This window comes from Dendrobates tinctorius, unplaced genomic scaffold (genome assembly GCF_039654945.1).
Source record: "Dendrobates tinctorius isolate UK_male_01 unplaced genomic scaffold, ASM3965494v1 ptg000079l, whole genome shotgun sequence".
NCBI classification, from domain to species: Eukaryota; Metazoa; Chordata; class Amphibia; order Anura; family Dendrobatidae; genus Dendrobates; species Dendrobates tinctorius.
This window is the reverse complement of record NW_027361747.1, coordinates 916,459-933,761: the sequence shown is the minus strand read 5'-3', so window position 1 is coordinate 933,761 and position 17,303 is coordinate 916,459. Positions and strand designations below refer to the sequence as shown.

The window sequence follows — 17,303 nt, the reverse complement described above, 5'->3', positions numbered from 1 at the left end:
AGCTTTTACAATCCATCTCAGTAGAAGAAATGTAAAAGCTACAGCCCATCAGTTGGCTGCAGAGGTGATGTGACGCCTCTTCTGGATCTTGATGGTCTTAGACTAGCGGGTAATGCAATTACCCACCTTGGGACCACTGAATGCCCAATTATTCCTTCCAATGACATCTTTTGGGGAAAGAGTGAGCACTTGGTGAGGGGGGTTCAGACAAATATGTTCTGTAACAATCTGCACCCAAAAAATATTTCAGAAATCCCTGTGATTCCAGGGGAAGTCTCATCTTCGCGCTATCCCTGAACACAGAGCGGCCATAATTCACAATCTTTATTGCTCCTGTTCTGTTACCCCTTGTCTTGCACATCGCAAATTATTGCAAGTTTATAAAATGTTAAAGACTCAACTCTTAGTATTCTACACAACTATAACTGCCCCACTGGGCCTCAATTATCAAGTAAGAATGCAGCCTTGCTGCCCCCTGGTAACCGTTAAGAGTTCAGCTTACTTTTCTTGCAAACTGACTGATTAGTATGGATAGCAATGACAGATGTTTGGTTGTCATTTTTGATTAACCCCTTCGCACCCGAGCCTGTTTTTGCCTTCGTAACCGGGCCAATTTTTTCAATTCTGACCAGTGTCACTTTATGAGGTCATAACTCTAGAACGCTTCAACGGATCCTACTGATTCTGACATTGTTTTCTCATGACATATTGTACTTCATGATGGTGGTAAATTTTTTTAGATATGATCTGCGCTTATTTGTTAAAAAAAATCAAAATTTGGCGAAAATTTAGAAAATTTTGCAATTTTCAAACTTTTAATTTTTATGCCCTTAAATCAGAGAGTTATATCACACAAAATAGTTAATAAATAACATTTCCCACATGTCTACTTTACATCTGCACAATTTTGGAAACATTTTTTTTTTTAGGAAGTTATAAGGGTTAAAAGTTGACCAGCGATTTCTCATTTTTACAACAAAATTTGCAACACCATTTTTTTTTAGGGACCACCTCACATTTGAAGTGAGTTTGGGGGGTCAATATGACAGAAAATACCCAAAAGTGACACCATTCTAAAAACTGCACCTATCAATGTACTCAAAACCACATTCAAGAAGTTTATTAACCCTTCAGGTGCTTCACATGAATGAATGGAATATGGAAGGAAAAAATAAACATTTAACTTTTTTTCACAAACATTTTACTTCAAAACCATTTTTTTTTATTTTCACAAGTGTAAAAAGAGAAAATGAACCACAAAATTTTTTGTGCAATTTCTCCCGAATACGCCAATACCCCGTATGTGGGGCTAAACCACTGTTTGAGCACACGGCAGAGCTCAGAACGGAAGGAGTGCCGTTTGACTTTTTCAATGCAGAATTGGCTGGAATTGAGATCGGATGCCATGTTGCATTTGGAGAGCCCCTGATGTACCTAAACAGTGGAAACCCCCCACAAATGACCCCACTTTGGAAATTAGACCCCCCCAAGGGACTTATCTAGATGTGTGGTGAGCACTTTGAACCCCCAAGTGTTTCACTAAAGTTTATAATGTAGAGGCGTGAAAATAAAAAAATCATTTTTTTTTCCACAAAAATGATCTTTTAGCCCCCCAATTTTTATTTTCACAAGGGTAACAGGAGAAATTGGACCCTAAGAGTTGTTGTCCAATTTGTCCTGAGTACGTTGGTACCCTATATGTGGGAGAAAACTACTGTTTGGGCACACGGTGGGGCTCGGAAGCGAAGTAGTGACGTTCTGAAATGCAGACTTTGATGGAATGGTCTGCGGGCGTCATATTGCATTTACAGAGCCCCTGATGTACCTAAACAATGGAAACGCCCAATTCTAATTCCAGCCCTAACCCCAACACACCCCTAACCCTAATCTCAGCCCTAACCATAACCCTAACCACAAACCTAACACCAACACACCCATAACCTTAATCCCAGCCCTAGCCCTAACCTGTGTACCTGCTTTTTTTTTCTATACTTTTTTTTTATTTTTGTGACAAGATCGCTGCCCTGCGATCTGACTCATAGTAACGCCACTTCTCCTCTGATCTCACACTGACAGATGATCAGAGGTGAAGCAGCGTTACTATGTGACAAGATCGCTGCCTGGCACATAATAACGCAACTTCAACACTGATCTCACAATGACAGATGATCAGAGGTGAAGCAGCGTTACTGTGTGACAAGATCGCTGCCTGGCCAGCTGTGCCAGGCAGCGATCTAGTCACACAGTAACGCTGCTTCACCTCTGATCATCTGTCAGTGTTAGATCAGAGGAGAAGCCGCGTTACAATGAGTGAGATCGCCGGGAAACAAGCAGCTTTCCCAGCGATCGCTCCCATTGGCTGCTGTGACGCTGACGTCATCAGGACCTGAACCAATCAGGTCTCGATGACGTCGGGGGTCCCAGCATGCATTGTGCACCGGGATCCCCGCGTTGTAAGGTATGTGGGGGTCCCGGGGGGCACAAAACCGCGGACAGTAGTTAAACGTCGGCGCTGCACAAAGCCCAGCAGGCGCCAAAGTTTATCTACTGTGGGCGGTCGGGAAGAGGTTAACTCAATATACATAGGGCTCATTATATTTTTGGGGACCTTTGCAAAAATGAAATTGTGTCTAAAGGAAACTATAAATCTCATTGCCACTTACTTTCAGCTCTTTTTCAAGTCTGTCCACTTCTGCTCCTAGTGTGTCTATGATGTTCTCCCCATGCTTAAGCATAAAAGCTTCCAAGTCTTCTGGAGTCTTCACCTGTCGAATTTCCTACATCACAAATGAGAAAATCATCATCAAATATCAGTTTAGGTGATATACTACACAAGCACTGCATAAATACTAAAACTATAACTCCATCATGTTCTTTGTAAGATTAAAAGGTTCCCTATAAGAGAAGGTTGGCCACGTCTCCTGCCAGAAGTGACAATGGAGACACGCCAGGGAGAATGTGTGATCTAGCGCCTTAGGCAATCAAATAGCGCTGTACGCCACTTCCGTAGAGGGGCTTGTAGGTGATGCTTCAGACGGAGACCTCTACAACTTCCAATGAGATGAATAGTAGCTGTGTACATTCACATGCGCCAAGCCCCCCATACTAGGGACAGCAGGCAGACAGTTTTATCAAACGCCTCCTTCTGATATAAAATTAAAGTTGACTGACCACATGGAAAACTATATTGAAGGCATAACAAGGATCCTGACCAAGAAGGATGTCAAAAGATGTCAAAAGCAATAATAAAGGATTTTGGGGATATGTCAAAAGTAAAAGAAAAGTCAAAGATGCTATAGGATTTTTACAGGATGAAAATGATGAAATGGTAAGACAGGATGTTGAGAAGGCTGAACATTTAAATTCCTATTTTGCATCCGTTTTCTCTCAGAAAGGAAATGTAACATCAACTGTTCTTCACTGTCCTATTAAGGGAATAGAAGAATCCAGGATATCTATAAACAGAAAGATAGTGAGGAAACACTTAGCTAACCTAAATGAATTCAAGTCTCCAGGTCCAGATGAATTACACCCCAGAGTACTGAAGGAGGAGATAGCAGAAGAAATTTCTGAACCACTCTCCATAATCTTTGAAAATTCTTGGAGAACAGGAGAAGTGCCAGAAGACTGGAGAAGAGCAAATGTTGTTCCTATCTTCAAAAAGGGGAAGAAGGTGGACCCAGGCAACTATAGGCCGGTGAGTCTGACTTCTATACCAGGAAAGATCTTTGAACAAATTATTAAACAACATGTAAGTCAATACCTGGATAAGAATGAAGTGATCAAACAGAGCCAGCATGGGTTTGTAACTAATAAGTCATGTCAGACTAACTTAATTTCCTTCTATGACGGTATCACTGATTGGGTGGATCAAGGAAATGCTGTAGATATAGTATATCTTGACTTCAGCAAAGCATTTGACAAAGTCTCTCATACAATCCTTATTGAAAAAATGACTAAGTATGGAATGGACAAGGCAACTGTTAGGTGGATTCATAGCTGGCTTAGTGATCGGACCCAAAGAGTGGTCGTAAATGGCTGCACATCCAGTTGGAAGAATGTCTCAAGTGGGGTACCACAGGGCTCTGTCCTGGGCCCTGTATTGTTCAACATCTTTATCAACGATTTAGATGAAGGAATTGAGGGTAAACTGATTAAATTTGCTGATGACACAAAGCTAGGAGGGATAGCTAATACTAGAGAAGAGAGAGAGAGGATTCAAAAAGATTTAAATAAACTGGAGAAGTGGGCAGTAACTAACAGAATGGTTTTTAACAGGGAGAAATGCAAAGTACTACATCTGGGCAATAAAAATGAAAAAAGCATATATAGAATGGGAGGAATAGGGCTAAGTGACAGCACATGTGAAAAAGACTTGGGTATACTAATAGATCACAGACTGAATATGAGTCAACAGTGTGATGCAGCAGCAAAAAAGGCAAATGCAGTTCTAGGATGTATTAACAGAAGCATACAGTCTAGATCACGTGAAGTCATTATTTCCCTCTACTCCTCTTTGGTCAGACCTCATCTGGAATATTGTGTCCAGTTTTGGGCACCACATTTTAAAAAAGACATCAACAAACTGGAGCAAGTTCAGAAAAGAGCGACCAGAATGGTGACCGGTCTGCAAACCCTGTCTTATGAGGAAAGGTTGCAGGATTTGGGAATGTTTAGTTTGCAAAAGAGAAGACTGAGAGGAGACTTAATTGCTGTCTACAAATATCTAAAGGGCTGTCACACTGTAGAAGGATCAACTTTATTCTCATTTGCACAAGGAAAGACTAGAAGCAATGGGATGAAACTGAATGGGAGGAGACACAGATTAGATATTAGAAAAAACTTTTTGACAGTTAGAGTGATCAATGAGTGGAACAGGCTGCCACGAGAAGTGGTGAGTTCTCCTTCAATGGAAGTCTTCAAACAGAGGCTGGACAGACATCTGACTGGGATGATTTAGCGAATCCTGCTTTGAGCAGGGGGTTGGACCAGATGGCCCAGGAGGTCCCTTCCAACTCTACGATTCTATGATTCTATAAGGTGAAACTTCAAACTCTGAATCTGGGGCATTGCCCACAAATTGGTGCGAAGAGGAGGCTTGGCGAGCTATCGTCAAATATTTGTTCAATATATCGGTAACTACTTTATTATCTTCCTCTTAATTTGCTCTGTCAACTAAGCAAATCCCCTTTACGTTGCATGCAGCCTCAGTAGACCATCTCATTTAGTATTTGGCCCCAATCTGAGGCCATTTCCCTTAAACAAAATCTTTCACCAAATTTTTCATGTTGAACAGGACACAAAGTTTTATTCTACTCTGCAGCCACCATTCGTTCCTCTTTTTTTATTTTGACTCTTTGCTGTGAAGATATTACTAATTAAAGTATTTGGCTTTTAACAAACGTTACCGCAACTCATTAGGTGGCAAATACTTTGATCCAAAACATCTCTGCAAAAGAATCGAAATGAGAAAAGACCAAAACTGTGATAGTGGCTGTATATGAGAATAATAATTGTATTTATACAGCGCCAACATATTCTTCAGCACTTTACAATTAGTCCAGTCAAAATACGAAAAAAATCCTTTACCCTGAACAAATTACAAGAAAGCGTTTTATTGGTTTTTTTGGTAGTATTACATGTAGGGAAAAACATACTAAAAGTTTACCAAGATAGGGTTACCACAAAGGGTCCAAATGTGACGTCAAAGAATATGGCCGCCAAAGCTGTAAAATGTTAAATGCGACTCGCCTTTCAGTGTCTATCATATTTCTTTTACAATTACTACTATTATATTTATTAACGATTTATTTATCTTCTTTTACAGAGCTGAGAATGATGGAAAGTCAAGAAACTTGCCTCTTATGCAGCCATGAAGTAGAAGACGATGGAGAAAGAGTGGTGATTGGTGCGAAAGGAGCTGAAGGGATCAATAAAGCCAGCATTGAGAGGGGCGTTAGCACTGTGGTAGCTGCTGGAGCAGTGGTGCACAAGAGATGTCGTATGAACTACATAAACAAGAAGCAAATAGACTTGCATAAGAAAGCTACTTCCGTTCATCGTTCACCTGCCAAGAGAGGTACACGGGTGTCTACTGGATCCTATGATAGCACGACGCAGTGTTTGGTCTGTGGACATGAAGTGGTGAAGACAAGATCTAGTAGTGATTTCGATGACTATAACTTTGTTAAAACGAATGGATTTGTAAGGTCCATCTAGTCACATTGCAAACAGCGTAATGATGACTGGGCAATCACCATTCAAGGGAGAATCGCGTACTTTGGGAAGGACTTACATGCTGCATACTATCATCGTTCATGTGACATTAACTTTCGGACAAATTACGGAATTCCTATGCGTCATGGTGGTGGATCTACTACAAAGAAACCGCGGAAGGTAGGGAGGCCGATGAACATGGACCAAGAGCAAGCGTTCTTGAGAATGTGTGCATTTCTCAAAGACAACGATGAAGAGCAACTGACTGTCACAGATCTTGCAAAGAAAATGACGGAGTATCTTGTAGAAGGAGACAGTGCTGTCTATAGTGATAAATGGCTGAGGTATACGCTGGATGAGAGGTATGGCGATTCGCTATTCATAGAGTGTGAAGGGTTGCCTAACATTGTAACGTTCCGTGAAAAGACCAGAATAATCCTGAGGGACTATTTCCGTAGTCAGGAAACGGATGAAGACGCCCAGAAGAGAGCCATCATAGAGACTGTGGCCAAACTAATCAAGAGCGATATCAAGTCTAAGATCCCATCTTCAACCGATTAATATCCGAAGACTTCAGATGTCAGTCTGCCTTAGATTATCTCCCCCTGAGTTTGCTTTGCTTGCTTGAAACCCACTTCGTTGGAAAGAACATTCACAGGAAGGTCGCAAGCATTGTACAATCAGTTGTTCAGGCTGTACGTCCCAGGGCTGCAGTAGCTCCATTGCAGCTTGGGTTAGCAGTCCAGCTCCATCATCATTTCAGGTCTCGATTTCTTGTAGACAGTCTCTCAGTCATGGGGATATTGTTCATCATATTCGGAAGTTCAGCGATTCGAGGAAAACGCTGCTGCTTCTGTTGGCCAGGATGTACTCGGTGGTACCATAGACAGACTGGATACGGCACTGCTGTTCGCTGTGGACAACGTCGATCATAATATCATCACGTTAGATGGGAAGGGGACGTTCCATGGCATGGGGATGGTAGCTACTGTGACTCCAGGAAGGAAGGTCAGTCGCACTGTTCTCAGACGGAAGACTGCGTACTTGGAGATAGTTGAACAAAGCAGAGTTGATGTAAGGGAATACCGTTTCGCAAAACACACTCGCCGAAACATAAAATTCAAGCCCTTGCCATTTCTCTACGCCATTGACCATCGTGTTGATGTATTGTGGGAGATGTCTTTACGCTTCAAACAGCCTGCACCGAGCTGGAATGGAATGATGCACATGCTACATAAAGACTGTGATCATCCGGGGTCTTCCTGCCCATCATTGACATGTATTCCGGAGACAAGTCATGCATCTTCTCTACTCTTGAGTATCTGTGCAACCTTGCTGATAAACACCGATCCGCTGCAGTTGTTACATTCGATCAGCCACTCTACTGGAAAGCGTCAGAAATCAAACACGAGGTGCCTGAAGACAGCCCGGTTCAAGATGTCCTGATGCTCGGGAGCTTCCACACATTGATGAATCTTATGGGTGCCATAGGAACGTTGATGGATGGGAGAGGACACAAAGAGATCTTGGGAACAATTTACAGTGACAATGCTGTGCAACACATCATGACTGGAAAGGCAGTTCAGCGTGCAGTTCGTGGCCATCTCCTCCTTGATCAGTGTCTTACTCAGCAAGTTGCAGACAAAGTACTTTGCGACCATCCCGGTTTTGCAGACCTGTTGCAAGAACTTGAGCAGTTGTATGCTCGGACACTGACAGGGGAGAGTGACTTGAATTTGGTCATCACTTCTACCTGCCTTAGTGAAATTGTCCACCTCTTGTCCACCAAAAGAAACGGATTATCCGTTCACTCTCGCACCAGTAAACTATGGCTGAATTACCAACAGATGGTTGGAATTGCAAGGGAGCTTATCGAGGCCGATCTTACAGGATCCTGGCTGATGCACCTTCATGCTGTAGCCGAATGTTTGCCCATTCTTGCAGCTGCTGGGCATGGGAACTATGTGAAGGCCGCCTACCTTTATCTCCAGTCTATGACCACTCTGGAAGATGATATGCCATCAGTCTTCCATAGATTTATGAATGGCTTGCATGTTGTAAGGCGGACTGATCAGTACTGGGCAGGCCTGGGTTGCGACCTAGTCAGTCATCGAGCAAGCTCTGATGCGCTCCCTAAAAACTGCAGGAGGACTCACCAGAGGAAGAAGTGGAATGTCTGAACATCAGAGGGCCTTGTGGACTCTGTCTGTGCCAGTGTCCTCTTCCTACAGTGATGCAATGCAGGGTTTCACTCGCCAGAGCTTTGTCACCAGTGAACAACACAAGGATGCAAGAACGTCAAGGACGAGAAGAGATCATGAAGACCTGGAGAAAATTGCAGATAAACTCGAGACCTTTTCACCTTTCTCTGATGAAGTATCTCTTCGCAACATTATCACCGGTGTCAATGCAAATAAGGATGTGAATGTCCATAACCTGTTCACCATTGGCAGAGAAATAGTGGCAACAATGGAGGGTCAATTACTGTTTTCAGTTAAGTACAAGCGGTCAATGAAAGCCAAGACCCTGGCATCCAGTGAGGCTATTGACGTTGCTATGGACAAAACAATAGACCCAGCTCTTTTGTTCCAAAGGTTTCTTGTGGTGTCTCAAACTGCTGATCTTTCACTTGATGAGGTGATGGCCTATGAACTTTCACCATACCCACCATCCCTCATTGAGGCAAAACATCTCTTACGCAAACCAAACAAAGCACAACTGATGGCTGCTATAAAAGAACAGCGTTCAGATGACGCAGTACTCAAGGATGTACCAGAAGTGGAACATTATGTTCTTGATGGAGGTTCTCTTCTCCATCGACTGAAGTGGTCAGAAGGAAAGACATATTGTTCAATCGCTGAAGACTATGCATCTTTCACACTAAAGCACTATGGTAAGGCTACGATAGTATTTGATGGTTACATTGGAGGACCAAACACTAAGGACATTACCCATCAGCGACGGCGCAAAAAACGAACAAGTAACAAAGTGAACATTGCTGAAGGAACGAAATTTGTCGGGGAAAAGGAGGACTTCCTTTCGAATGTGGAGAACAAACAGTCTCTTATCAATCTCGCTTCAAAGCGCTTGAATGACAGAGGTTGCCACATAATACAATCAGAGGGGGATGCAGATGTGGAGATTGTTAAGGCAGCAGTGTCAATGTCATCCAACAAACGTACTAGTCTCATTGGCGAAGATACAGATCTTTTGGTGTTGTTACTTCATCACGCGTCAATCAGCGATGGCAACAAGCTTTATTTCTACTCAGATAAAGGGAGTCATGCAGCAGTATACGACATTAAGATTATGAAGAAGTTCCTGGGAAACCATGTCTGCAGCAGTCTTCTGTTCCTTCATGCATTCACGGGTGGCGATACCACTTCCGCGGTTTTTGGAATCGGAAAAAAACTAGGTCTACACAAGGTTTTGAAGGGAGACTCGGTCTTAAATAGCTGTGCTAAAATCTTTTCCACACCTAACAAAAACAGAGCTGAGATTGAAGACGCTGGGTGTAAAGCAATGTTGGCATTGTTCGGGGGCAAACCTGGAGACAATCTGTCTGCAATGAGGTATTCTACTCTCTGTAAAAAAGTTGGTTCAGCCAAAATCTTTGTTACACCTGAACGACTGCCACTGACCTCCTCTGCAACGAAGTATCATGACCTTCGGAGTAACCTCCAAGTGATGCTTTGGATGGACAATGGTGAGGCCATGGACACTACTGAATGGGGATGGGAATTGCAGAACAAAAGTCTAGTTCCAGTGATGATGGATACTTCACCCGCGCCAGAAACACTTCTGAAAATAATTCACTGCAATTGTTCTCGTGGTTGTAGTACACTTCGGTGCACTTGCAAAAGACACGGACTTACCTGTTCACGGGTATGCGGACCATGTCAAGAAGGGCATTGTGACAATATGAGTGAGGAAGCAGTGTCTGATGATGAAAATAGTGACTATTGACCTGACACGCTTATTCAGTGAAGTAGGTCTTAAAATGCACTGTGTATTAATTCTATAATTTCTAGAAATGTACATATATGTTATGACGTCATTGATGATGTCATGACCTCGCCTGTCCATGTAGTTAGTATAAAACTTGGTATAAAAATTGTTATATGAAAATATATAGTATACAAAATGCAAACTCTACTGTATCATAAAGCTACAGCTTTGAAATAGGGAAATATTCGTTATTTTTAGTGCGATGGCTGTCATCGTCTTATGACGTCATAGTTAGGACCTTTGTGTTGATCAATTTTTGGAAAACTTTTAATATGTTGTTCCCCACATATAATAGTAATGAAAAAAATCATAAAAAGCTTTCTTGGAATTTGTTCCGGGTCAAACCGTATTTTGACTGGACTAAATTAAGCGGGGGCGTGTACAGACAATAAGAATACAAAGTCACATACAGTTCCAACAGTTACAGGGGGAGTGCGGACCCTGCACGAAAGGTTACTAGGAAAATAAAACATCACGTGTCCAGTTAAACATGAAAACATTTGGTGAAAGGTCCTCTTTAAAGTAAAATTCTCAAGTTCTTGAGGGTAAAACTGCAATAGGCTTGTAAAATCAAATACTGCTATTCACTGGTCATTAAAAAGCTCCATGTTCAAGAAGGGAGGCATTTTTAATTCTATAGTGTACAGCTCGCTACCTCATTTTCTGGATACTTCTGCAGTTTATCAATGGTGGCAGATTTGCTAGGCAAGGATGACAGTGCTCACAAGCTCCTAGCTAGACAGCTAGTAATCACCAGGGGTATAACGATCGCGGTCGCAGAGGCCGCTACCAGGCCCGTGTGACTGGGGGCCATGCCGACAACAGCACAAACCAACTGGATGGGCAGCTTCGGAAGCACCATGTGTTGCAGAGACCAGTCAGGTAAGTGTGCGGCAATACAAGCTGCCAGCCAATCAGAGGCCAGCAACTTGACGAGCCTGCTGCTGGGCAGTTATGCAATCACATCATTTGCACACTGAGGTCAGCTTCCGGCTTCAGAAAAGGCCACCGCGTGGCGGGAGTAACATAGTTATTAAGGTTGAAGGGAGATTAAGTCCATCTAGTTCAACCCATATCCTATCCTAACTTGCCCTAACATGTTGATCCAGAGGAAGGCAAATAAACCCCATGTGGCAAACAGTAAGCTTCACATTGGGGAAAAAAAATTCCTTCCCGACTCCACATATGGCAATCAGACTAGCTCCCTGGATCAACGCAATATTAAGGAAACTAGTGTATATACCCTGTAATATTATACTTTTCAAGAAAGGCATCCAGTCCCCTCTTAAATTTAAGTAGGGAATCACTCATTACAACATCATATGGCAGAGAGTTCCATAGTCTCACTGCTCTTACAGTAAAGAATCCGCGTCTGTGAGTATGCTTAAACCTTCTTTCCTCCAGACGTAGAGGATGCCCCCTTGTCCCCGTCACAGGTCTAAGAGTAAAAAGATCATTAGAAAGGTCTTGGTATTGTCCCCGTATATATTTATACATTGTAATAAGATCACCCCTAAGCCTTCGATTCTCCAAACTAAATAACCCCAAGTGTAATAACCTGTCTTGGTATTGCAGACCCCCTAGTTCCCTAATAACCTTGGTCGCTCTTCTCTGCACCCGCTCCAGTTCAGCTATGTCTTTCTTATACACCGGAGACCAGAACTGTACACAGTATTCTAAGTGTGGTCGCACTAGTGACTTATATAGAGGTAAAATTATGTTCTCCTCATGAGCATCTATGCCTCTTTTAATGCATCCCATTATTTTATTTGCCTTTGCAGCAGCTGCCTGACACTGGCCGCTAAATGTGAGTATGTCGTCCACCCATACACCCAGGTCTTTTTCAGTGACTGTTTTGCCCAGTGTTTTACAATTAAGCACATAATTATACATCTTGTTCGTTCTACCCAAGTGCATGACCTTACATTTATCCCCATTAAGGCTCATTTGCCATTTATCAGACCAAGCTTCTAGTTTACATAAATCCTCCTGTAATATAAAATTGTCCTCCTCTGTACTGATTACCCTGCAGAGTTTAGTGTCATCTGCAAATATTGAAATTCTACTCTCTATGCCCCCTACAAGGTCATTAATAAATATGTTAAAAAGAAGCGAGCCCAAAATTGACCCCTGTGGTACCCCACTGCTAACCGTGACCCAGTCAGAGTGTGCTCCATTAATAACCACCCTTTGTTTCCTATCCCTGAGCCAGCTCTTAACCCACCTACACATATTTTCCCCTATCCCCATTGTTCTCATTTTATGTATCAACCTTTTGTGTGGCACCGTATCAAAAGCTTTTGAAAAGTCCATGTACACCACGTCCACTGCATTCCCTTGGTCGAGTCCGGAACTTACCTCTTCATAAAAGCTTATCAGATTAGTCTGACAGGTTGATATTGGGTCATAAGGTTATTCTTCTCCAGATACTCCAGTAGAGTATCTCTTAGAAAACCCTCCAGTATTTTACCCACAGTTGAGGTTATACTTACTGGTCTATAATTTCCAAGTTCAGTTTTTGTCCCCTTTTTGAATATTGGCACCACATTTGCTATACGCCAGTCCTGTGGTACAGACCCTGTTATTATGGAATCTTTAAAGATTAAAAATAATGGTCTATCTATGACTGTGCTTAATTCCCGCAGTACTCAGGGGTGTATCCCATCCGGGCCCGGGGATTTGTCAATTTTAGTGATTTTTAGATGCCGCCGTACTTCCTGCTGGGTTAAGTAGGTAACATTTAACGGAGAATTTTTATCCCTGATCATGTTATCCGTCATGGGATTTTCTTGTGGAAATACTGATGAAAAAAAGTCATTTAGCATATTGGCTTTTTCCTCATCCACCATTTCACCCAGACTATTTTTAAGGGGGCCAACACTATCATTTTTTAGTTTCTTACTATTTATGTAGTTAAAGAATATTTTGGGATTATTTTTACTTTCTCTGGCAATGAGTCTCTCTGTCTCTATCTTTGCTGTCTTGATTTGCTTTTTACAGAATTTATTTAATCTTCTGTATTTAGTTAATGCCTCATCACTACCTACTTGCTTTAATTCTCTAAATGCTTTATTTTTATCTCTTATTGCACCCCTTACAGCTCTATTTATCCATAGTGGTTTCCTCCTATTTCTAGCATGTTTATTCCCATACGGTATATACTGTGCACAGGTCCTATTCAGGATGCTAATAAACGTCTCCCATTTTCTTTGTGTATTTTTATGTCTCAGGATATCGTCCCAGTTAATTACACCAAGATCATCTCTCATCCGTTGGAAATTTGCCTTCCTGAAGTTTAGTGTCCTTGTAACCCCTCTACTACACATTTTATTAAAGGATACATGAAAACTTATTAATTTGTGATCACTATTACCCAAGTGACCCTCAACCCTTACATTTGATATGCGGTCTGGCCAGTTGGTTAATATTAGGTCTAGCAGTGCCCCCCCCTCTTGTTGGGTCCTGAACCAGTTGTGAAAGGTAATTGTCTCTCATAGTAGTCAAAAACCTATTACCTTTGCTGGAACTGCAGGTTTCGGTTCCCCAATGTATTTCAGGGTAGTTGAAGTCCCCCATAATAATGACTTCTCCTTGAGTCGCTGCTTCATCTATTTACTTTATGAGGATATTCTCTGTTGCTTCCATTATTTTTGGAGACTTATAACAAACCCCTATCAGTAATTTATTATTTTCCCCCCCTCCCCTTATCTCTACCCACAGGGACTCTACATTTTCATTAGATTCATATATATTATCACGCAGGATGGGTTTTAAGGATGATTTTACATATAAACACACACCTCCGCCTCGCTTATTTGCACGGTCATTTCTGAACAGACTATAGCCCTGTAAATTAACCGCCCAGTCGTGGCTCTCATCCAGCCATGTCTCAGATATCCCCACCATGTCATAATTATGTTCCAACAACATTAACTCCATTTCCTCCATTTTGTTGGCGAGGCTTCTGGCATTAGTATACATGCACTTTATGTATCTCTCTGTACCTCTATTCTTTCTTAAATTGTTAACTGTTCTAACCCCACCCCCCATGCCACCCACACCCCCAAATGTCATTATTTGTGCCCAGGTCTCTATCTGCACTGTCTTCCACTCCTATAAAAGGAATACCCTCCCCCCCATCCCTAGTTTAAACACTCCTCCAACCTTCTTGCCATTTTCTCCCCCAGCACAGCTGTACCCTCCCCATTGAGGTGCAGCCCATCCCTAGCGTAGAACCTGTAACCAACTGAGAAGTCGGCCCAGTTCTGCAGGAAGCCAAACCCCTCCTTCCTACACCAATTCCTGAGCCACTTATTAACCTCCCTAATCTCCCGTTGCCTCTCTGGCGTGGCACGTGGTACAGGAAGTATTTCCGAAAATACCACCTTGGAGGTCCTTGCTTTAAGCTTACAGCCTAATTCCCTGAAATCATCTTTAAGGACCTTCCACCTACCTCTAACTTTGTCATTTGTGCCAATGTGCACCATGACCGCTGGATCCTCCCCAGCCCCTCCCAGTAATCTGTCAACCCGATCAGCGATGTGTCGGACTCGAGCGCCAGGTAGGCAGCACACCGTTCGACGATCCCTGTCTTTGTGACAGATTGCCCTATCTGTTCCCCTAATAATGGAGTCTCCCACTACCAGAACCTGTCTGACCTGCCCTGCTCTCCTATTTCCCCCCTTACTAGAGCAGACACTCCTCTGGCTTTCAGAGGACATGCCTTGCTGCAGCAGTGCTACTCCTGCACTAACACTCCCCTCATCTGCCAACTTCGCAAACTTATTGGGGTGTGCCAGATCAGGACTAGCCTCCCTGGTGCTCTTCCCTCTACCCCGCCTTCTAATTGTCACCCAGCTAGCTGCTTCATTGCCCTGCAGCTCCAACCTAGCATCCCCCCCCTCATCTATCCCATTGAGCGTCTGCTCATTGAGCAGAAGACTACTTTCCATATTGTCTATGGATCTCAGTGTTGCCAGCTGCAAATTTAGATCCAGTATCTGGGCTTCCAAATGCACAATGTGCTCACATCTCGCACAGCAGTATGCACCCTCGACCGGCTGTTCAAGGATTTCATACATGCGGCAAGACGTGCACTGGATGGCATTGGCAATAGTGGAGGGAAGGTGATTATAATTGTTTATTTTATTCTATGCATTAACAGGGGCAGAATGGGAACATAAACCAGGATGGGGATATGCAAGTATCAAGGTGAGGCCCAGGATAAGTGACATGTATACCAGGATGGGGGATATATATAGCAGGATGGGGCCCAGGAACAGGAACATATATACCAGCATGGGGTATATATAAAGTGGGTACGGAAAGTATTCAGATCCCTTTAACCCGTTTACTCCCAAGGGTGGTTTGCATGTTAATTCCCGGGCCAATTTTTACAATTCTGACCACTGTCCCTTTATGAGGTAATAACTCTGGAACGCTTCCATGGATCCCAGTGATTCTGACACTGTTTTCTCATGACATATTGTACTTCATCTTCATGTTAGTGGTAAAATTTCATTCATATAACTTGCGCTTATTTGTGAGAAAAAAAAAAACGGAAATTTGGCGAAAATTTAGCAATTTTCCAAATTTGAATTTTTATGCTCTTAAATCACAGAGATACAGCACTCAAAAAACTTAATAAGTAACATTTTCCACTCGTTTACTTTACATCAGCACAATTTGGGAACCAAAATTTTTTTTTGTTAGGAAGTTATAAGGGTCAAAAGTTGACCAGCGATTTCTCATTTTTACAACACCATTTTATTTTTAAGGACCACATCACATTTGAAGTCACTTTGAGGGGTCTATATGATAGAAAATACCCAAAAGTAACACCCTTCTATAAACTGCACCCCTCAAGGTGCTCAAAACCACATTCAAGAATTTTATTAACCCTTCAGGTGCTTCACAGGAATTTTTTGAATGTTTAAAAAAAAAATGAACATTTAACTTTTTAAAAAAAAAAAAAATTATTTCAGGTTCAATTTTTTTTATTTTACCAAGGGTAACAGGAGAGATTAGAGTGGAAAAGTTATTGTGCAATTTGTCCTGAGTACGCTGATACCTGATATGTGGGGGGGAACCACTGTTTGGATGCATGGCAGAGCTCGGAAGGGAAGGAGCGCCGTTTGACTTTTTCACTGCAGAATTGGCTGGAATTCAGAACCGATGCCATGTCACGTTTGGAGAGCTCCTGATGTGCTTAAACAGTGGAAACCCCCCACAAGTGACCCCATTTTGGAAACTAGACCCCCCAAGGAACTTATCTAGATATGTGGAGAGCACTTTGAACCCCCAAGGGCTTCACAGAAGTTTATAACGTACAGCCGTACAATTAAAAAAATCATGTTTTTTCCACAAAAATTATCTTTTCACCCCCAATTTTTATTTTCCCAAGAGTAACAGGACCCCAAAAGTTATTCTGCAATTTGTCCTGAGTACGCTGATACCCCATATATGGGGGTAAACCACTATTTGGGCACATGGCAGAGCTCGGAAGGGAAGGAGCGCCATTTAACTTTTTTGGCTGGAATTGAGATCGGACGCCATGTCGCGTTTGAAAAGCCCCAATGTGCCAAAACAGTGGAAACCAATTCTAACTCCAACCCTAACCCGAATGGGAAAATGGAAATAAATACATTTTTTTTATTTTATTATTTTTCCCTAAGGTGGTGATAACGGGGGGTTTGATTTACTATTTATGGCGGGATTTTATGTTTGTCAGCTGTCATACGCTAAAAGACGCTTTTTATTGTAAAAATAGTTTATGCGTCACCACATATTGAGAGCTATAATTTTTCCATATTTTGACCCACCGAGTCATGTGAGGTCTTATTTTTGGCGGGACGAGTTGACGTTTTTATTGGTACTATTTTCAGGCAAGTGACATTTTTTGATCGCTTTTTATTCCGATTTTTGGGACGCAGAATGAACAAAAACCAGCGTTTCATGAATTTCTTTTGGGGGGTGCGTTTACACCGTCCCGCGTGCGGTAAAATTGATAAAGCGGTTTTATTCTTCGGGCCAGTACGGTTACAGCGATACCTCATTTATGTCTTTTTTTATGTTTTGGC

At 42.3% G+C, this 17,303-nt stretch overlaps 1 protein-coding gene across 3 annotated transcripts in view; it reads right to left on the bottom strand.

Annotated features, from left to right (window-relative positions):
- The window catches only part of SLC30A9 (solute carrier family 30 member 9), a 191,409-nt gene that overhangs the window by 24,417 nt on the left and 149,689 nt on the right, over nucleotides 1–17,303 (bottom strand). For all 3 annotated transcript variants that reach the window (XM_073583422.1, XM_073583421.1, XM_073583423.1), the window contains one exon: nucleotides 2,664–2,777. In XM_073583422.1, coding sequence (XP_073439523.1) covers nucleotides 2,664–2,777 — 114 coding nt within the window. The remainder of the gene's footprint in view (nucleotides 1–2,663; nucleotides 2,778–17,303) is intronic.